General features: G+C 34.4%; 2 protein-coding genes, 1 long non-coding RNA gene and 1 other non-coding gene across 4 annotated transcripts; 2 read left to right on the plus strand and 2 right to left on the minus strand.

Annotated features, from left to right (window-relative positions):
• Positions 1 to 1,434: 1,434 nt before the first annotated feature.
• Positions 1,435 to 1,508, plus strand: Trnas-aga (transfer RNA serine (anticodon AGA)). Its single transcript has one exon. It is a non-coding gene; the product is annotated as a tRNA-Ser (tRNA).
• Positions 1,509 to 2,212: 704 nt separating this feature from the next.
• Positions 2,213 to 17,566, minus strand: LOC126972463 (uncharacterized). The gene is made up of 4 exons (XM_050819253.1): positions 17,104 to 17,566; positions 12,476 to 12,824; positions 9,369 to 9,612; positions 2,213 to 7,245 (listed from the first exon to the last, which is right to left on the minus strand). The coding sequence occupies exons 1-4, from the start codon at positions 17,564 to 17,566 to the stop codon at positions 6,946 to 6,948; spliced, it is 1,356 nt and encodes a 451-aa protein (XP_050675210.1). The 3' UTR covers positions 2,213 to 6,945.
• Positions 17,567 to 17,574: 8 nt separating this feature from the next.
• LOC126972509 (protein cornichon homolog 4) lies at positions 17,575 to 18,079 on the minus strand. The gene has a single exon (XM_050819329.1). The coding sequence runs from the start codon at positions 18,046 to 18,048 to the stop codon at positions 17,575 to 17,577; it is 474 nt and encodes a 157-aa protein (XP_050675286.1). The 5' UTR covers positions 18,049 to 18,079.
• Positions 18,080 to 21,084: 3,005 nt separating this feature from the next.
• Positions 21,085 to 21,996, plus strand: LOC126972515 (uncharacterized). Its single transcript, XR_007731146.1, has 2 exons — positions 21,085 to 21,303; positions 21,718 to 21,996. It is a non-coding gene; the product is annotated as an uncharacterized LOC126972515 (long non-coding RNA).
• Positions 21,997 to 22,341: the final 345 nt, after the last annotated feature.

Raw genomic sequence — 22,341 nt, forward strand, 5'->3', positions numbered from 1 at the left:
AATTAATCTAATTCTAGTTAAAATTATTGTTATTTTTGGAGTCGGTGTTATCCAAGATAGGTTTGTTACATACATAGATATAGGTGAGATGTGCTTCAGTCGTGAGGAGGCGAGAGCGGGTCGCGGCGGAAGGACGGCGGAATAAAAAAAATTAAAAACGTATTCCTCTATTTTAATATTACTAGTACTTTATACTCCAAAAGGATGCGCAGCATGTACAAGTCTATCGCTATCTTTTGTTTTCAAGAGCAGATAGCATGCGCACTCTCTCTCTTTTTAAATGGCCGGACTACGAACAGCTGCTATGTTGTATCCTCTTCTAACGCATGGGATGGTTGGTAGGGACATCTCAGCCGCACATATTCAATCGAAGCAGTATTTAATGTTAATTAACAGATAATACTTTTTGAAGTTATACTTCTTTTGGCGCGATGGAGAAAAATGATGAGAGTGAATTTTTACGATGCGCGCGCACACCGACACCTGAATTCTACATCGTGAAGTTAGTTCTAGGTGGCATGAAAATCGATAACTATGTTCAACTTGTATATTCTAGTATTTTTATATTTAGAACACGTGTTTCATAACAGTACAATTAAACAGTGTGAATAAATAAATATTATTTTGGTGTTTTTATTAAATCAATTTCATATACGACGGTGATAGTATTTACTAATAATTTATTAGTAGGTATATCTATATATATTGAAAATTAGTGATAAAACTGATTTGAATAAACTGTTTTGAGTGCATTTATAGATTTGAGGTTAATTGTCGGTATGTATAATTTATTTACTTCGTTAATTAAAAATTATTACATTATTATCTAATAAAATATTTTTTTTGTTTTATTTCTGGTATATTAACAAATTTTATATATAAATAAAAAAATAATTAATTTCCTATACTTGTTTATATTAACCTTAAATGTTGAGTGTTACTATACTATACTATCTTTGATCTTAACTATTTGTTAAAATTTGATTTATTTATTCATACGCCAAAGAAGTATAACTTCTAACGCGTGTACATAAGTACATACACTCTTTTTTTTAATTAATAATTAATCGTATCCTGGACTGAAATTTGCTAGGCAACCCTAGCATTGACATATTAAATATCTTAAAAAATATGTTCCATCCAGTAACCAGCTCGGTAAAGGTCGTTCAATACCGGGATCTTAGACTAACGTCACTTCTAGGATTAATACACAAATAAAATATTTGTGTATAAGTGAGTGTAATAGAAGTGAGGGTTATCACTTTAAAAACATAACAAATTGTTTAGATTTACAAGAGCGACATCTCAAGTCAATTTCCTAATATGCAAATATTGGGGTTGAGCAGATTATCAACTGTAAAGTAGATCCTGTAGATGAAGCCACAACCTGAGAGTTGAACAAAGCAAACAGAATTTTATGACGAGGCGGTACTCGAACGGTTAGCTCAGTTGGTTAGAGCACCGGCACAGAACGCTGGAGGTCGTGGGTTCGAATCCCGCATCGTTCATAAAATTTTATTTTTCAAATTTTATTTGTGTGTCAAATTACTATGAAAACGAAACTAAAGATTATGCTAAGCTTACACTCGGCCGAGTTAGGAAAGTAAAGTCTGAGCAAAGTCTAAGTAATCTCTATAGATATCAACCTATACAACGATCGCTACTTTATATTAGTGACCAGGGCATAACAATAATAAATAATAGTTAAAAAAAACTAAAAAGCACGCTTTATATAAAATTCAACTAAAAAATAGAAAATAAATTTAAATTGAAAATAGTGTCAAAAAAAATATTTTATTGTAAAAAAAGCTAAGGGTGCTTTTTAAGATATTATTAAAAAAATAATTCTTCTACACCCCACGCTTTTTTTTACAATAAACAATACAATAGTTTTTTTAACTATTATTTATTTTTCATTTTTTAGTTAAATTTTCTATAAAAGCGTATTTTTAAAACAATTAAGTACTTTAACATCAATTCCTGCCTTATCGACTATAAATGAAAATTATATAAATTAGCAAAAATCATATTTCGCAAATTGAAAAATTTAATAATTTTATCAAATTAGTGTAATGTCATCGGTCCTCGATAAATCTATAAAGTTCGAACGAAATCTAGCCGTTTAAAGTGGGTCAAAATCGCGCCCAAAGAAGTCGGTTACAAGCATACAAACATACAGGTGAAGCTAATATAAAGCGTATAAAAAGTCTAGTGAGTGATAAAAGTGTATATTGATGAGAATTATGAGTTACAATGAATAATATATTTAGATAACGTTTCACAACGAAACGCCATTACAATGTATTTAAGAGAATTGTTTCTCGCATCTTAATTTATAATTACATACTAACATTAAATGCAGCAATATAATGCCTATTGTAGATTATATACTTTAAACATACATAGTATAAACTTATCACTTATATTGTGCGTAAGGTCAGTTAACTAAAACTGTCATGTTATAAATGTCGGAGAATTAGAATATAAAAGTAATATGGCCTGTATGATTATATTCTACTCTTTGTATTGGGCTGAACTGATGGCGAATGTCATCTTTTAAAGTGTGTTTGAAGTTGTCACTGTGTACGTCACTGTCGGTGACGTGATTGAAGTTAGTTATTATTATCCATGAGTAGAGCGCTCATTGAGAAGTCGCAGTCGTCTTCAAGCTAGCGCCCGCGCCGGTTGTGCGCACTGATCGACTTAAAACAACATGGCGGATACCAACACGGTGACGCCCGATTTTTAATCCAAATAAATCTCCGAGATATATATTTAATTGATTGATTAATTAAGTTTTAATTTTAATTCCTATTTATTAAGTATTTCTTTTGCCGCGTTAGGGAAACATTATCAGAGTGAATTTTAACGATGCGCGCGCACACACCGTCACGTTAATTCGACACACTGACGTTAGCTGGTCAACTAGACCATTTGAATCACACTTCCGACTAAATTATGCGGTATAATAAATAACCTAATATTTTAATTGGATATATTTAATACCTTCTTTATTACTACACAGACGTAAAATAGCACGAGGAATAATTGGACGTAATCCCAGAAAAACGTTCCAAACCACAATCATGTCGAAATTGAGTTGAGAACACAAAACTGGTCATGTGATTCATATTAACGGGCTGACAAAAAATGGCAGCCCTACTGTCACTCTAACATGACATCATAACTTAGTAGCCCAACACACATATTGTATGGATAACACTAACATTTACTAAACTTTAAACACGAATTCCTTTAAATGTGATGTTTGTGGCTTGGAACGTTTTTCAGCAACTACGTTATTTAAGGAATTTTTGTTATGTTACGCCAACGAAGTACCTAACTATGACATTTGGTGTGCATACATAAGTACACACACACTTTTTTTTTATCTATTATTGAATAAGATGGAATTGAACATTGTATGTAGTTGAACTTTAGTTGGATTGATAAATATTTGACCATTATTTGTCACACTCATAAGCTTACGAGACGTGTGAAGTCACTACGTCGGCTTATTCAGATAATACGCAATCGCATTTTATGAATGTGTTGCACGAGTTTTAGATAACTGACCTGCAGGACAACAAGACGAAGTACAAAATGTAAACAAAGTTTCAGGGGTTCAAAACATTTTCATGGATATCTTCGAATATTGGAAAGAATTGATATAAAATTTGTTGAAGTAGGCGTTACTTTGCGGAAATCCATAACTATCCGAATGTTTTGAGTTTTCTTTAGTGTTAATTCCGCCAGTATAAATTCGATATACTATAGTTATGCTAACATCACTAAACAAACTTAAGACTAAGTGGTAGCAAATCGTATTCATCCTTTACTCTTAAACCGGGTCCATTACACATGCATCCACAATAAAAACATATATTAAGACTATTCTGACAACAAAATATTAAGATTACATTTCGCCATTCAGAGGGCCTACCATCAACTTTCCGATGCAATTCAGTTTAGGTACCTAAACTGAATCCGTTTACTGAATGGCGTTTGGATCGCCTATGAAGAATGAACGAAATAAATTTTGTCTGTGGTCCGCGGTGTGAGAAAGATCTGACGCTTTACAGTCGTTGCATAAGTTTGTCTCTCTTACTCGAACCATATGCGTTGCGTTTCGAAACCTATTTTCGCGTTTTTTTTGCGTAGAAATTACTAAAAATACATTTTAAAATTGCGCTTTATAGCGTCAAATTATACACCATTAAGCTATTCAATTGACATCATTGCGATTTAATCAGTTGATTTGACGTCAACATAAATTAGATCGCTCTAATCACGGCGTGGTACGAAATAGCAAAGCAGTTCATTTTAGGTTGTCAATTGAATCGCAATAAGAGGTCATGGTAGGCCCGCAGATCTACGAAGACAGCATATTAGCTAATTTAATTAGATCCCTAAGAAGACAAATACGCTACCTTATAGTTCGCGCTAACCTACGATGATTAAATAGTCCATTAATAGCCTTAAATATATACCTACGCTTTATGCGATTACAACCCATTCTGTCGAGAATTATTTATATTACAAAATGCTCGTATATACTAAAATACTAACAATTGTTGATCTCTCATAAAAAAAACTGAAATTATGAACGAATTTATGAACTCTTTTCAACAAAACAAATGTACCTACCATAAAACGTCTCGCTCGAGATGAACCGAGCTATTCTTGAATTAAGAGACATTTTTTATAAACATTGCTAAAATTCCAGAATCTATTGTTTACATATAATAAGTATTTAAATTAAACACTTTTAAAGGATTAAAACACTTAGTTTTTGGGTAAAAATTAAATTTTTATTATTATTTTAGCTAACGAATAAGACTTATAATAAATAAATACTACCTAAGTAAATAAATATACTTAATCTTTGAATGTATCAATTACATTTTACAATGACTACCACTTCCAATAATTATGATTACTACTTAACCATTTAAATTGAAAAAAAAAAACTGAAGTCTGTTCACTAAGATTTGAAAAAAAAAAACAAGAACAGAGTTTCTTAACTCATTACCGATCGACCGCGTCCCCCTAATATAATATAACAATTTTCAAATTGTCATACAAATTTCAAAAACAACTATTCCCGCATATTGAGAGAGGGAGATGCCGCCATTTTGTTGACATCAGTGACGTCGGAACACACTGAAAATTAGTACCGTTAGCAAATTTGTTGTCGAGTATCACGTAAATACCAAATGGTATTTTTCGTTATCGTGTTTTTTTAATGTTGCAATCTTTATGTAGTAATGATTAGATATATCATTTAGAGTCGTGTTGAAACAGGCTAAACTTAAAATTACATATAAGAAAAACTACGTTGTAAATTATTTAAAAATTTCCTTTCCTTTGTTAGCAGCCAACATCAAATTCAAATATTTTTATTCAAAATAGGATTTAAAATCACTTATTGAACGTGAAAAACTACCACCCATTTAAAAGAGACTGCCTCAGACCTGAGAAGAATGGGCGAATGGGGAATGAATTTTTTTAATATAAAATATGGATTACAATGTAATTTCGTACAATAAAGATTTATAATTAAAGAGCCTGAGGGTGTTCGCTTTATTCCCAGTCCGTGGTGTCATTAAGAAAATCGTTTATGCTATAATAACCTTTCCCACTCAAACGTTTTTTGAGAATTCTTTTAAATTTCGTAACACATTTGTTTTGTACATTTTCTGGGATCATCATCATCAGCCCATTATTATTGATATTTTTGACTTCAAGAGGTTCAAGGTCATGAAAGAAAAAAATTCCACTGTTTATAAATATTGATTGACCTTTGGTATAAAAAAACAAATTCACAAAGTAAGGAATAGGTGTTACACAATAACTGATAATTTATAAACTGTTTTTAATTTTACATGCTGACTGTACGACGGTTTGCTGACGTCACTCAATTTCATACATTTTTTATTAAAAATAGGATTATAAATCACTTATTCAACGTCAAAGAATACTACCCATTCGAAAAAGTTTGCATCAGACCTGAAAAAAACGGGCGCAAGAAACTCAGCGGGTTTCATTTTCTAATAAAATTTTGATACAAGAAAATTCAAATATCGTGAGGGTGGTCGCTTCATTCCCAATCTGTGCTATCATTAAGAAAGTCATTCATGTTTTAGTAACCTTTACCACACAAATGTTTTATAACAATTCTTTAGGATTTCGTAACACATTCTTTTTATACATTTTCTGGACATCATGATGTAAAAGCATATTTATACATCGCCCAACAAAAGACTTACTAACTCAACTAAGCCAAGTAGTTGTAAAAAGTTTCTATTTGTATTCGTTATTAAGAATCACAATTTACAGAAAATTACCCAATATGCATATGTATTTTGATACTTTGATACAAGGTTCCATCCCTGTTTCAATTCGCGGGGATTATAGAGACAGCTGCTACTCCAAGACGTTATATAATCTTCGGTGAAGAGACTACAGTTTCTCCAATGAAATATCTTAAAACTAACATCAAGTCCTATCATATTATATTGTATGTTTGTCTACAAAATGTAGTTAATCTTGTAAAATATATACATAAGTATGATGAATATCTAATAGAAATAGAGGTTAACAGTTAACTTCTAATTTTTTTTCAACGTTTTCTCAGCTGTCATAGTCTATCTAGACGTATAAATGATCTAAGGTATCCTCGAAATTTGGCAACTGTGAAAGTTTTGAGTTTTCTTTAGTGTTAATTCCGCCCATATTTGTCTTTAAACAATTCGACACGTGTTTCGGCTCTACACGAGGATTCCTCAGGACATGTTGACACGCCAAAATCTGGCACGAGACATTGACAAGACAAAAATTGGCGGAATTAACACTAAGGAAAACTCAAAATATTTGGATAATTATGGATTTCCGCAAAGTAACGCCTACTTCAATAAACTGTGAAAGTTTTAGTTCTGAGTCACTTTAAGCTTTGGCAGTTAAGACCTTACCCCATCCCATATAAACAAACACTGTGGAATATGAATAGATTACACCAAACTGCGGTCCAGAATATAATCGACTTCTCTTATTGATCGGCCATTCGGGAACGGGCCTTTCGGGATGGTTGACGCCCAACTCTCCATTACCATAGCAACCAATAATGCGCGTGTCAGGAAACGCTTCCCTGAACAATTCCTGTTCCATTCGATGTTTCCTGTCTCGCCCGATGCACGACAACTTGAGGGCCACACTGTGCTCGAACCGAGGCACACTTTTGGCAAACTGTAACAAACGTTTATATAATACTAGCTGAACCGACAGACATTCTATACATAATAAAAAAAATACTGTTTTACAGAAATTTGTCAATAATATATTTCATGACATCAAGAATTATTTCGTAAAATATGCTCTCTGTTGTTTTAATGAAATTGTTTCACAGCGGAACTGTCAAACCGTGCGTCAATAAATTCTCTCACAGAAAATATGTCCATACAAAACAAATATCTATATATATAAAAATGAATTGATGTTCGTTAGTCTCGCTTAAACTCAAGAACGGCTGGACCTAATTTTGGTCTTGAATTATTTGTTGAAGTCCAGAGAAGGTTTAAAAGGTTGAAAAAATATGAAAATACTCGGAATTAAATAAAAACATCGATTTTGATTTTCCTATGATGTGTCCCCCGTCGCGTCGTTCAAATAAAAATAATAGTTTAAAATGAAACATTAATTAGAATTTTTATATCTTTCTAACTTTCTCAGACGGTAAAAAATAAACTACCTTAAAACACGGTTAATAACACTTTTTAGTTTATTTTATACAAAAATTTAGGTCTTTTATTTATCGACTGAGGCAGTACTAAGTCTGCCGGGTCAGCTAGTTGGAAATAAAAATAGTCTGGGTGCCAAATCGAAATAAAAACTATCCTATCTCTTAAGTTGAACTAAAGGAGTCCATCGCGGACTAACAATGTGACACATAATTTATATATATTAAAATAATTTTTGAATTTCACTTCTTTAGCCGCGTTAGGCAATTTTTGGTGGGGGTAAATCTTATGGGTTCGCGTCACCGACATGCTCATGACTGGGGCACGCGATAAAATAAATTAAAAAAACAAATATGTAAAAGGCATTTATTTTCTCAAAATTGATTCCTTTAGAATTCTTTTTCATGTCTTTTCTATTATACTAGATACTACTACCGCATTGGAAACAAATGGCTCTCTGAGAGAGAAGAAGCTTTTTTTGCCCTATTTTTAATGAAATATAATTTTGTACTGCTATTGCTATAAAATAATCATAATCTAGTCCGAGACTGAGCTATTATATATTGCTATAAACATTTAAATTTATTTCTAGATAACGCCTGAAAAGTGGCTATATAGTTAGACACTTTTAGGATGGGTGAAAAATCGTGAGTCCGCGTCACCGAAATGCTTACAGCAGTATATCTGTAGCTATACAGCTGACGTATTGTGCAACATTAGTGCTGTGTATATCTTATAAGTGAAATTGAATGGATTTAGTGAAAAGTTCAATGTGTATATTGCATTGTTGAAATTGTGTTTTTGTTTGATTAATATATAATTGAAAATACGTTTTAAAAATAAATTAAAATTATGCTATTACACTATGAAATTTATATTTTAATACTAAAAGTTCTATGTTTTCTCTTCTGTCGTCAGTCTCTACAGTTACCAATTAACGGCCGTTTTCAATAACCTATCTATTCTTAGTTTAACATACTGATACATTGCTATCACCGTTTAATGGCAAGATGTTATCTATCCATAGTTATGTCCAATATAGTTATAGTCCAATGCTATCTATCAATAGGTTATTGAAATTCAAGTAAGCGTAAAAGGATAGATTTGTCTACGACTAGTAATGGCCGTTCCCAATATACTATCTACAGATAGAGATAAATTACTACCTTCTACTGTCAGTACTTAGCTGTTAATAATCTGAAGCTGTCCCAATATACCCGATAAATCATTCTTATCGCCAGTTCACTGTTGCAATTTCTATACAAACTTGTACCGCCTACGTTATTTTATGAAAGCTGAATGTTTGTCAGCGCATGCCACAGGTAAAAAAGATGGACCATTATGGAGTTTTCGTTACAGATGCTTTGCCAGATAAACTGTAGGTACTAAAGGTGTGTAAAATACCGATCTAAATACATCAAATAATAAAGTGCGATTTTTCGGTATTATCTTCAGAATATTATTAAAAATCACGTTATTCATTGTCAGACACTTAACATCGTGGTTACGCAAACTCCATAATGGTCCATCATTCTTACCTGTCGTGAGAGCATGCGCTGACAAACTTTCAGCTTTTATAAAATAACATAGGTCTGGGGTTCACGGGCTCTTGCTGTATAAAGATATTATTACCTGTGCAATAGTAGCTTGTATCTTTTGTTTATCCCAATCTGACGACTCTATGATCAGAGAAAACATGTCAAAATTACATTCGTTTTTCAGCGACTTTGGTATTGTGAAAACTGCGATAGAAATCAGGCAGTCGCTGACAGCACTAGCAGGTGTTATTGTAGTGACAATGTGGTCTATTTCGTCAGAATCACATATGGTGTCCTCGCAAATACAACCTCCTAGTGCATATGGCGTGTCTCCTTGCCTGAAATGATTAAATATAAGGTTATTTTACGATTCAAAGTCAAATAAACGTTATTCAAATAGGCTTAAGGCGAAGAGTAAGCAGAAAACACGTAAACATAGTGTTGTTTTTAGACAAGTTTTGTGGTGAAAGTATAGCATTTCGAGCTATGAACACTACTTAATCCTGTTACACATATCCTTAAGTCTTATTTGTAGGTTGCTAATGCTAGCCCTTTGGTACTTCTCTCAAAAGTTATTCTTATAGCTTGTACTTTTTTGTGTAGGTTCATTTATTCAGATTAGTAGTGAATAACGAGGATTGTTAGCATATAAACTGTTTTCCACGCAAGAATTTTGAAAATATTGGCTTTGTTACATAGATGGCAGGCCGGCAGCTGTGAACTCATATCGCCCAAGGTCGCTGGCATTTAGTGTCCCCTTAAATTAAATAATTTTGTGATGGATTTAAGTAAGTTAATAAGTTTTCATGTTATATGTTTTCACTGTAAACTTAGAGTAAGAATTATTATGATATTATTTTTGCATGCCTACCCGGCAGATTGTTAGCATCTATATTTATAATGTAAAACCAATGTAACTACTCAATCTATGCAAATAAATGACTTGATTTGATTTGATTTGTATTTTAAAATGGCTGTAATACACATAACCACTTAGTTTGTAAGGTGCTGCACCCAATGTATGAGTCGTGTTTAAATAATATAAATTATTTCATAAAAAGTAATAAAGAATTAACTGTATAAATATAAATTATCGTATATTGAATGTATCAACCTTTAGTGCTTGAATTCATTGTTTGTATAAGGATGCTTTGTGAACATGTTAGTCGTGATTACTGTCATAATTAGTAGATGCATCCAGCAAATACAATAATTTATTCACTATAACAGGCACCACAAGTTGGCACGTTCACGAGACCAGCCATCATGCCATCGTTCCCCTCGCATATATTTGGGGCCGTTCATAAAATACGTCACACTAATATCAGCTCTTTTTGACCCCCTCCCCCCCTATTGTCACGCTGTGTCACACTTTCTGTGAACGCCCTTAAAAATATTTCGTTACAAAAACTAAGACCCCCCCCCCCCCTGCTGAGTATGTTAAATTCTAAATGATAGGACACAAATTCTGAAAATTAAAAATATTTCGGCAATAAAGAGTATAAAGTAATTAACTGAAGAGTATTAAATAGAGAAGATGAAAAAAGCGTCTGTATTAGTTCACTGCTAAATGGCGAATGAAGGAATAAAATAATAATAAATACATGAGAAACAGTATTTTCAATTGTTACAGGGTACGTGGAAACGTCACTCTCTCAAGTATTGGAAAAACAAACAAACCAGTTGTGACGGATCGCACTGCCGCAAGAGTCGCGCCACAGAGCTTGCGTTCATGTCAAAAAATAATAAACGGCGAACGTCACGTTGCCATATACCCCCCGTCCCCCCTTGTCACATCTTGTCACACTCAGCCAGACCCCCCCCCCCCCCTGTATGCGAACGTATTTTATGAACGGCCCCTTTGAGGGAAGGAGACGACAAGGCACACCGCTTTGATCAGATCCGTCCATCGCGTGGGTGATCGTCCTCTCGCTCTTTGCACTTCCACCTGTCCCTGCACTACCAACCGCACAATCGCTCCTTCATTTCTGAAATTGTGGCTTCTTCTTGTTCTGTTCTTTTAAGATGGAATTTTTGGTACAGAAAGCCGTATACGAATCTTCAGGAGTCACCTCCAACACCACATCTCTAAGGCATCAATTTTGCGGTGGACTTGCAGTCTAAGGGACCAGGTTTCAGCCCTGTAGGGGTATTTAGGAAACACAAGGCACCTCATAAAGTCGAAACTTAGTGGTTTTGGTGACCCTTGTGTATTACCAGATCTTACTGAGCTTTTCACAGGATGCCGGCTAGATTATGAGTCTCACAACAGCACCTATTTCTGCTGTGAAGCAGTAATGTTTAAGGATTACTGTGTTTCGGTCTGAAAGGCGCCGTAGGTAATGAAATTACTGGGCGAACGAGACTTAACATCTTAGGTCTCAAGGCGACGAGCGCAGTTGTAGTGCCGCTCTCTTTTTATGGGGGTTTTTGTCAAGAATCCTGAGCGGTACTGCATTGTAATGGGCAGGACGTTTCAATTACCATCAGCTGAACGTCTTACTCGTCTCATCCCTTATTTTCATAAAAAATCCACCACCAGACATTACGTCAAAATGTATATATACTCTTGCATGTTTTACTAATAATTAACTCTTGTATATATATTTTATTTTCTTGTATATATTTAAAAAGAGTGCTGGGAGAGTTTCATGCGCTGCTTCTTCTATCTCAGAGCGCCATTTATTGCCGAAGCGGTGGTAGTATTTGAAGTGACGTGAAAAAGTATTGTAATAGAATCAATTTTGAGAAAATAAATGCCTTTTCTGGATTTTACTCAATTACCAGTTGCAGTACTTCCCGAAACGAAGCCGTGGAGCAGTTATGTGTAAGCATGATAGTGAAATCCTCAGAGGCACTTCATTGTAATGGTCAGGGCATATCAATTACCATCAGCTCATCGTCCTGCTCATATCGTCCCAGATTATCATAAAAAAAGGAACTACAATGTAACAGCAACTTATTGACATTATGTATGCCTGGAAATATAATCTTTAGAAAAATAATAGATTTAATTTAATGTAAAAGATAAGTACCTAGATAGGTTTTCATTTATGATTTTTTTATAATCTAATTCCAGTTTTTAGTCAACAGCATCATTATTTGTACCTAAACATTTTGTAGATAATAATTGAGCAAATAATGAGTATTTTCCAACCCACAAAACCTTAATACTGAAGTAAATAAATTCCATTTACTTACACTTCTTTCACATAATTCAAAAACACAATATCCTCCACAGTATTCAGTAAGTGTTTATCCGTCACAAAAACCACAAGTCCTTTTATAACTTGATCTGTTAAAATTGTATCAATCGCCGAACAAAACTCATGTTGCAGCGTTGTGTTGCACTTAAGCTTAATAATATGTGACTTTATGTTGGGAATGACTGGTATGTATAGTCCGGCAGTTACCGGATTCTCCTCCAAATGTGTGAGTGTAAAATCTTTGGTTATAGATTTGGGTAATGGCATGTATGATATGTAACTGCTCTTAATTCCAAGCATACAGTCCTTGGGCTGACAGGTAGATTGGTGCACCACATCTAATACTGAAATAAAAAATTACTTTATTAAAGATTTTACTGTAGCCTATAACTGTCAAAAGCCAGTGGCTCCCTTGCACAGGATGCCGGCTAGATTATGGGTACAACAACGGCGCCTATTTCTGCCATGAAGCAGTAATGTGTAAGTATTACTGTGTTTCGTTCTGAAGGGCGCCGTAGCTAGTGAAATTACTGGGCAAATGTGATTTAACATATTATGTATCAAGGTTACGAGCGCAGTTGTAGTGCCCGTCAGAACTTTTGGGGTTTTCCAAGAATCCTGAGCGGCACTGCATTGTAATGGGCATGGTATCAATTACCATCAGCTGAACGTCCTGCTCGTCTCGTCCCTTATTTTCATAAAACAAGGCACACACCCTTAATATTATGTATTATTTGGCCTGGAACCTAAGTTCTTCAGATTAATGTTCTGATACATTGAGAACTATTTAAGAGTACAATATTCTGAGCTTTTCATGCAAATATTTTTGTTTGATTCGTCTGACCGTGTAATTATGTCTATAAATACGGGTAGTTTCATAATTGTATTTTGTTTGAAAACGCGAGTGTTACACATTTAAATAAAACACTTTTAAAGGATTAAAACGCAACTGAAAGATTAATTGTAATTAGTAGACAGATGGTTTTTGGGAAAATTTACTGACTCCTGGTTCATTTTGCCAAAATCTGTTAAATTCCTTTAAAAATAATTTTATTTCAGTTTCAAAATTTATTTGAAATGTTGTCACCAAACGAAGAAGAATACCAAACAAAAGAATAAACATAGGTTTTGTTTTAATGAATCTTAGCTCAAAAGATTCAAATTGCCAGTTGAATCTCAAGGTGTACAAATGAAATATTTTTAAATCTATGTTCGCTATGACTTTTATAAGATATTTGTTTTAGGAATTGTAATAGATTCAATGCTATAAGAATCACATCATGTTATGTCACAATGTGCGGCCAATGTTACCTCATGTTTAGTATTTTGGCTGGATTGTATATTAGTGTTGAACAGAGTACTAATATTATGCAAGTCAATCGGAGTTCTCTTTGAACTCTGCTTTATCTTCTACTATTTTTAAATACTTCTCAAGCTAAATACCTTTATTTAATTAATTATAATAATGTGACGACCCATATAGCCGAATGGTTAGTGACCCTGACTACTAAGCTAGAGTTCCCGGGTTCGAATCCTGGTAGGTGCAATCATTTATATGATGAATATGGATGTTTATATGTATTTAAAAGGCATAAAATGCATTTATTTTCTCAAAATTGATTCCTTTAGAATTCTTTTTGATGTCATTTCTTATACTACTAGATACTACTACCGCTTCGGAAACAAATAGCGCTCTGAGAGAGAAGAAGTATTAATTATTAATTATCGTAATAAATATATTGTTGTCTTGTACCCTATCCCTAGTTTGGGGCAAGTTAATTTGTGTAAAAGTGTGTCATAAATGTTATATATTATTATTAATTTAAATAATTTAATAATACCTTTATTCATTTACAGAGTGTGTGAATTGATACATCTGCTGTGTGCTCAATAGGTCTGCGGTATATTGTAAGATTTTCTCATTATTATTTACTAGCTGACCCGGCAAACATTGTTTAGCCATATAAAGTATAATTCACGCGATAGATTTATAAATAATAGCCTATGTGTTATTCTGGTGTGTAAGCTATAGTATTATAAAGTTTCATCAGTAGTTTTTGCGTTGAAGAAGTTCAAACATACATCGAGACATACAAACTTTCACATTTATAATATTAATATAATAATAGGATTTTTTGACATTGCATAGATTGTATTTAAGGCATTTGCAAAACAGTACAGCTGCAAAAATTTATTTAAAAGAGTGGCAATGAGTTTCTTGTCACTTCTTGTCTAGGTTCAACTTCCTAAATGGAAAATAGTAAAATGTATAACTTTGTAATGCATAGTGTCATTTTCTTTACCTTCATGTGTAAATAAGTTTTGACTTGATTTGAATAACACAATGTCTTCATTTAAAATGGCTATCAGTGTATCACATCTATATTTTATTGAATAAGAGGTCAATAAATCAAGTAAATACTGTTATATAAAATACATTAAAGTGAGATTTAGTGATTTATATTATTACTTTGTAACTACTTAAAAAATATCAATAGAAGTGGCATATTGACTGCATATCGAAATTGTTTTACTGATATGATATATATGATATGTTTTCTAAGGAGAAGCACAAGTATTATTAAAAAATTGAGTTTGATTATTATTTTAATAAGAATTGGCATAAGACTACTAATAATATACCATGTGTGTGCTGCAGAAGAGGACTATTCGCGCTATTTATAACCAAAGTTGTAAAGAATCATTGAGAGCAAAATTTTAAGAAATAAACATCTTGACAGTTAATGTAATGTACATAGGCACAAATGTGAATTTGCTAGAAATTGTCATAACCATAATGTTAACACAGCTAAGTCGAGTTAGTAAGTCTTTTGTGGGGCATTGTAGATGCTTTTACAACAAGATCCCGGAAAGTGGTCAAAACAAATGTATTACTAAAATTAAAAAAATTGTTACAAAATGATTGTGTGGTAAAAGTTACTATATTATAAATGGCTTTCAATGATGCCGCATATTGGGAGTGGAATGTCCACCGTCAAGTTATTGAATAATAAATTTTATGGTATGATTTTACATCGTATACCATATTTTTATAAAAAAAAGCCCATTAAGTTTCTTGCGCTCATTCTTCTCAGGTCTGAGGCATACCTTTTCGAATGGGTGGTAGTTTTTGACTTTCAATAAGTGATATTATATTCTATTTTGAATAAAAATATCAGAATTTGAATAAACACAATCATAGCTAAGATGCCTAAACATATATAAGCTAAGTTCTTTTATTGGTTAAAGCAAAAAAGTGTTAATAGCTGTTATAAGGTTATCTCCTTACCTTCATTTTCTTAATTAGAATCACAGAATTGTTGCTCCTCTTTAAGGTACCCATAATATATAGGCCTGGAAAAGTGGTTGTGAGAAAAAATGGAGCAATCCCATCTAACAGAATGAAGAAACAGCAAACAGCAAATTCGGTTTAGGTGCCCTCAAAGAGGTTTGCTTGCAACATGATGAGACTACACATTGACAAAATACGTAAAATAGTAGATGTTGTCACCGGTCCCTTGAACAAGTATCTATCTATCATAGGTGTAACAGGCAGCCCTTTGTGCATATGGAATGCAGGAGTGTGGCTGAGCAACCAGCATCACTCCAGGATGCCTGCAGAAATTTAAAAAGACTGCTAGACTTCTGGAATGACCTCCGCTGATTGGATCAAGAAGACAAATGAACACGCACAATTGCCCAATCAAGAGACTAAGTGTGTAAAAAGCCCAGATAAACTAACTAACTAGGCCTGGAAACAAAGCCAGACCAGAGATCAGAGTAATCTATATCTTGTAAAATCATATCAAAGTAAATACTGCCGCCAAGTTCCACCTCCCCACAACATGCCGCAAATCATCCCCACCGTTTGGATGTGTGGAGGTCATCCACAGTGCGGTTTTCAAGGAACTTTTTCAAGGAAGGAGGAAGGAAGAGTTTCTGGGACGATATGACATGGTTACCTTCAAATTAAGTTCACATACACCTTCCTTAAAGGCTGGAAACGCTCCTGTGATTCCTTTGGTGTTGCAAGAGAATGTAGGTGATGGTGATCAATTAACACCAGGTGACTGTACCATGAAGCCACTACCTAAGAGTTGAACAAAGCCTAAAGATTTTATGACAAATGGTTAGCTCAGTTGGAAGAGCATACAATCCCGCATCTTTCATAAAATTTTGTCTGCAAATTTTATTTGTGTATTTTGCACTTTAAAAACATAACAAATTGTACAGTGAATATTTTTTACAAGGTTTCAGTGGAATGTCCCTCCTATAAGCAGATGTGTTGAAGAAAAACTGTGTTTTCAAAGAATTGATCAATACTAGTCCAGCAGGCCTATTACCAGGCGTATCTTTGCCAATAACAGTGACTAACCGACACTGGTTGTACACCGAACTTAGATGATAACAAACAATTTCATAATATTGGTATTACATATCGCATTTGGTGGATATCCAGTTAAAGTGATTAACGGGAGAACAACAGTGCTCTTCAATAAGGCACATCACATCTCTATTTTTTATCGACTATTATACGGTCAAATAGTCTGTCACATTTTGTAAGTCTTAACAGTTGGTAGTTTATGAGCCTGAATTAATTATTAAATAATAAAAAAAACTTACCAAGATGTTCATAATCACATGGGATACGACAAGGGCATGGAAATATATTCTTACACTTGACGGCTTTACTAAATCCAGAAATATTTGTGAACATAAAAACAATGAGTGGTTCCGTACAAAACTGACATGATTTCTGTATCGTCATTTGAGTCTTATCAGCTTTATGTTTGAATTCCACAGTAAAATCGGCTGGACTTAACTGTTCTCTTTTCAAGGCCTTAACAGCAGAATACCAAGTACTGCATACTCGCTTACAGCGTAATTTCTCTTGCCATGATAAGTTACTTATTATCTCCTTAGCTATTACATAGTTGGTCATAACTTTATCCACTAATTCATTGTTCAATGATACCGCCTCCATTTCCTTTCCTGATTGATAATATGATTTCAATTTTTTCAGACGAAAAGTGTTGGACTCAGAACTTCCCACTTCTTTATTAAAATCTAAGACATTGTCAGACATTTTAAAAATTATATCCTAGTTACTATTTCAAACTCAGATCCCCGTTGTATAGGATCGCCTTTCAGCAGTGACAATATGAAGAAGTAAAGGTAAATGAAGAAAAATATCAAATAAAATCCAATGTTAATCAAAACGTCTCGCATGTATCTCTTGAAATGACCCCTGTTGTGAATTTCTGTTGGATCATACGCACCGAGGTTGCCTTGAGGAATCGTGAAGTATTGAAATGCAAGCCATACGCACATAGGCAAATTGAACAAAAATAATAATATTTGGCCATGAATTAACAACAAAAATGTAATAAAAAAGTGGCAAATAAACTTTGGCTGAAACCAATAATTCAGCTTTTCACAACACTCTTGTGCATTTAAATAATCACATTCTAAATCTGACAATGTCATAATATAATAAATTAATAAAAAGAAAATAGCACCGCTACCCAGCAGAGCGAATGAAAACAATATATATTCATCAAATATCATAATTTTTACTTGACAATAATATAAAATAAAAAGTCAACCAATCAATCACTTATTTTTTATTTAGAGCATTGGCAACAAGATCATCAGTATTAACCAAAATAGGTACAAAAAAAAATCAATACAAAAACCTTTAGTTTTATGACCAATTTATTTATCTTTCTTCTCTCTCCTATCAGGTAATTTTTTACAGCATGCTCACAGAACATTTTTACTGCTGCAAACTGCAGAGTGAGTATGGTATGGTTCAACATTTATGAGTCGGCCACGATGACACTAGGCGCTTACGCTCGCGCGACTGCCGCCGAAGCGCTCGATTGCAAGGTGCCAATTGAACCGTCGCTGTATGTATTCTACACTTGTATTGAAGGCCTAGTTAGCCTGGATATAGCGAAAGCCTTTGATCGTGAATGGCACAAGGCGCTTCTCTCAAAACTTCCATCGTTTGGGCTTCCCGGGAACTTATGTAAGTGGACCTCCAGGCTCCAATTCCGCCAATATATGTTTTTTAAAACATATATTGGCGGAATTAACACTAAAGAAAACTTAAATCATTTGTATAATTATGGATTTCCGCAAAGTAACGCCTAGTTCAATAAATTTTCAATGATATTTTAGACACCTCAGGTCTCTCTACGGAAATCGTCGACAAGTGCCGGGATAAACTTGTGTCTTTTATCGAGTTCTCACTTGAGAAAGTCGCAGAATAGGGTAAATTGAACCTTGTCCAATTTAACCCCCAAAAGACTCAAGTTTGCGCGTTTACCACAAAAAAATCCCCTTTTGTCGTATCACCGCTCTTCGACAACTCTTCCTTTACAGCCTCGCCTTGTATCGGAATACTGGGTTGCGAAATCTCGAGTGATTGCCAATTCCGTGGTCATCTGGAGGGCAAAGCCAAATTGGCTTCGAAGAAGCTGGGCGTCATAAATAGAGCACAGCAATACTTCAATCTGGCCCGAATTCTAGCGCTTTCAGCCACATATGGAGTATTGCTGTCATCTCTGGTCTGGCGCACCGTAGTATCAGTTCGATCCATTAGACCGCGTGCTATGCAGACCAGCATGAATTGTCGGGGACTAGTGCTCTGTGAACGGTTGTATCACATGGCGTTGCGTTGAGACGTTGCTTCATTATGTGTCTTCTACCGCATTTATTCCGAAGAGCTGTTTTACCTGATTTTGCCCCCGAATTCCACCTTCACACGATACGCCACTTATTATTATGTATAAATAAGGATATCATCCCCATCATCTGGATGTGTGGCGGTCCTCCACAGTGCGGTTTTCAAGGAGCTTTCTTCCCCGTACTACAAAGACGCTTGCTTTCTTCGTCAGCTACCTGCTTGACAGATGTCAGTACTTCGCCTTTGGTGGTCGGAGACCTACTATACGAGACCAGGCGTCAGTCAAGATAGCAACTTAGGGCCCCTCCAATTTTTAATAATGGCAAACGACTGGTAACTGTGTCGACGTGCCTGTTGTTTGCTGACGACCTGAGAGTAGTCATGGAAATAGGAGAGATCTCGGACCACGGTAAATTCAAATTCATAAATTCATAAACACTATGTAGGTCACGGAAATGACACTTATGAATGTCAAAAAATAAATAAAAATATTGTTTCTTATTGAATTTACCGCTACTTCGTAAAGGGTTGAGCTAATGGGAAGAAGTAGCAAGAAACTCATTGCCACTCTTTTAAGTCAAGATTTACATTTTAATTGTTTTACAAATCATTTCAATTACAATATATGCAAAGTGACGCATAAAAATACTCAAATGTCAAAAACTGAATGGCTTACACGAGTAAGTCAAAAAAAGAAAAAAAGTAAATTAATACTCATAAACACAAGAGTTATTGAGTATAGTAGATGCATCAATCCACACATACCGTAAATAAATAGAGGCATTATGTGAGCATTTCATAAAATAAAATATATAATAGGAACTCTTGCATCCATACAATAAGGTGTAATTCAGGTCACATAGTGCTATTAACATACATTTTTATTCACATAGAATTTACCTCTCTTTCTATCGCGTGATTCTTACCTCTTCTGACCACGTTACTTACGTCTTCTTTACCTAAAATGGTAGGTATCTAGCAAGATAAGGTCACATTATAAAACTAACTTTTTATATAAAATAAATAGGCATGTAATCGTAATTTTATATCAATATTCTTTCGTTGTCAAACCAGCACTAGCTGAACATAGTAATGTATGTGTTTGAAGACCACGACATATTCAACCATGTTCATTTTTCCTTCAAAACGTAGGAACTATAAGAACAGAACCGCAACGCGAGCTAGATTTGCACACGAGCTCATAACTTAACAAACAAACAACAATAACAAATAACTGCATTTCGGTCGGCTAATTACGTTGGTTGCAGCCAGGAGATGCAAAAAAATGCAAATTTACTTCAACTTATTTATTACAAGAAAGTTAAAACTAATTACAATTAATTATCCTAATGTCCACTGATCGATGCTAGATCAAGTAATGAATACAATTATATTTCCCACGATCGGGTAAACGCCGTCATGATGTCACCTACGTCACGTTTCTGCTGCGCTTGCGCCTCGTGCCTCGAGTGCCGTGTGCAACGTTTATGGGACTATGCTTATGCGGCGGTTCGCTAGGGTAAGCTATGCGTAACACCTCCCCCCGTAGAACAGCGACTATTGCAGGACTTCTCCGAGATGGTCGCTGGTAGGCATCCATGGTCAACTTTTATTTGGTTAGGGTTGGATTTTCCTGGGTGCCGGAACAGCATATGTTGCATCAGGGGTGCCGCTGCAGGTCTTCGTGATTCCGTTGGTTTCGTTTCTTCTATGTAATTGGAGATATAATAAAGTTCCAATAAGTGCACATGTACCCAATAGTATAAGGTACATGGGTATTGTCGTGTGATAGATTGCTGGATCGGTGAAGCTTTCTTGATGTATCAATGATTGAGTTGCTATATCATTTTTAAAAGTATGTGTAACGGAACGTTACTACAGCATAAGGTAGTGGTGTTTTAATTAATAATAGGTGTGAGCGAGACGGTTTATGAGTGAGCAGGCACGCATATGACGCCGTGTAAGGGTCTGGGCTGCGCAAGCGGCACGGACAGAGGCTAACAGCTGTTTCCGCGGCCGGTCGACATAAATTGATTTAAGAAGATTTCAACGCGTGCTCAATATACATAATTACTAAAATTAACAGTTACGTAATAAATATATAGTGTGTATTGGATAAATCCCGCTCTAGGGTGAGTATTGAATAGCACATAAGTCTTATTTTATTGTAACTTAGCTGTAGAACATTCGCCATTGTTAATTGTTTGAGAAATAAAATAGAAATCGCTTAAATTACAGTTATCTATGCAAACTTTTTACTGACCACAAGGTTTTTGTTAAATAATTAGATTAGTAATGTTTTAATTTATTATCATAATAAAGTGCTTGCTTTCGTTATTAGTTCATTAATAATAATATGTAAACTTCGTTCTGCTTTGCCATGTCGACAATCTCGCCACTATGCACCAAGTAGGTACCTACGCAATCCTCGAGATGTCGATTTGTGCGATTGCTATGTTATGCTTGCGGGTTCCGTGTTCTGGAAAGAAGGAACGAAATAAAAAAAAAAAAGGAATGGACCGCCAATCGCTAGTTTATAATTCCAGGTCCTAAGTTACCGCTGACGTTGAACCTGCCTTGGTGCTTGCGGTTCTGAGGACGTCGCTCCGCATCGAACGATTCCTGTCTTCCTGGCGCTGGAAGATCACCGCATCCAGATCGCCGAGCGTGACTGAACGGGATCTCGCAGGAGAGTACCAACTATAGCAGAATCCGATAGAACCTACCACGACTTTCTTTTTTTTTAATCGTGTTACCCTACCATAATATAAATTTTATATTATAAATTCTTATTAAAATTAATTAAAATTAGAAATTTAACTGAGGCACTATCGTTTTGTTTTTTTTTGTATTAAATTTTAAAATAACAAACGAAGGTGTCGCACTGGCGCCCAACGTGGTTTCTATCTGGTTTTGTTTTGGGTATAGTGGTTGTGGATTGTTTGTAAGTGTTTATGTGGACGTCCTTTTCTTTGTTTTTTTAAATTGTGTAATTGTGTAAATATAAATGATACATAAATTGCATCGCTTTGATTATATTTTACTTGTGCAACTTAATTAAGTTTTGTTTTATTTGTGAATTTTTATATCAAGTTGAAATACTACATACATTATATATTATAGTTACATTTAAGTTATATTATTTTTATAAGAGGACGATTTTAGAACAG

The sequence above is a fragment of the Leptidea sinapis genome, chromosome 26 (genome assembly GCF_905404315.1).
Source record: "Leptidea sinapis chromosome 26, ilLepSina1.1, whole genome shotgun sequence".
Lineage (NCBI taxonomy): Eukaryota > Metazoa > Arthropoda > Insecta > Lepidoptera > Pieridae > Leptidea > Leptidea sinapis.

What these genes read in the sequence shown, in the direction of transcription:
- LOC126972509 (XM_050819329.1), bottom strand. Translation starts at nt 18,048, where the DNA reads ATGATATTTGATGAATATATATTGTTTTCATTCGCTCTGCTGGGTAGC.
- LOC126972463 (XM_050819253.1), bottom strand. Translation starts at nt 17,566, where the DNA reads ATGTCTGACAATGTCTTAGATTTTAATAAAGAAGTGGGAAGTTCTGAG. An exon ending in TTGAATTATGTGAAAGAAGT is followed by an intron (nt 9,613 to 12,475) that starts GTAAGTAAATGG and finishes TAATCATTTCAG; the next exon opens with GCAAGGAGACACGCCATATG. An exon ending in TACAAGCTACTATTGCACAG is followed by an intron (nt 7,246 to 9,368) that starts GTAATAATATCT and finishes CGTTTGTTACAG; the next exon opens with TTTGCCAAAAGTGTGCCTCG.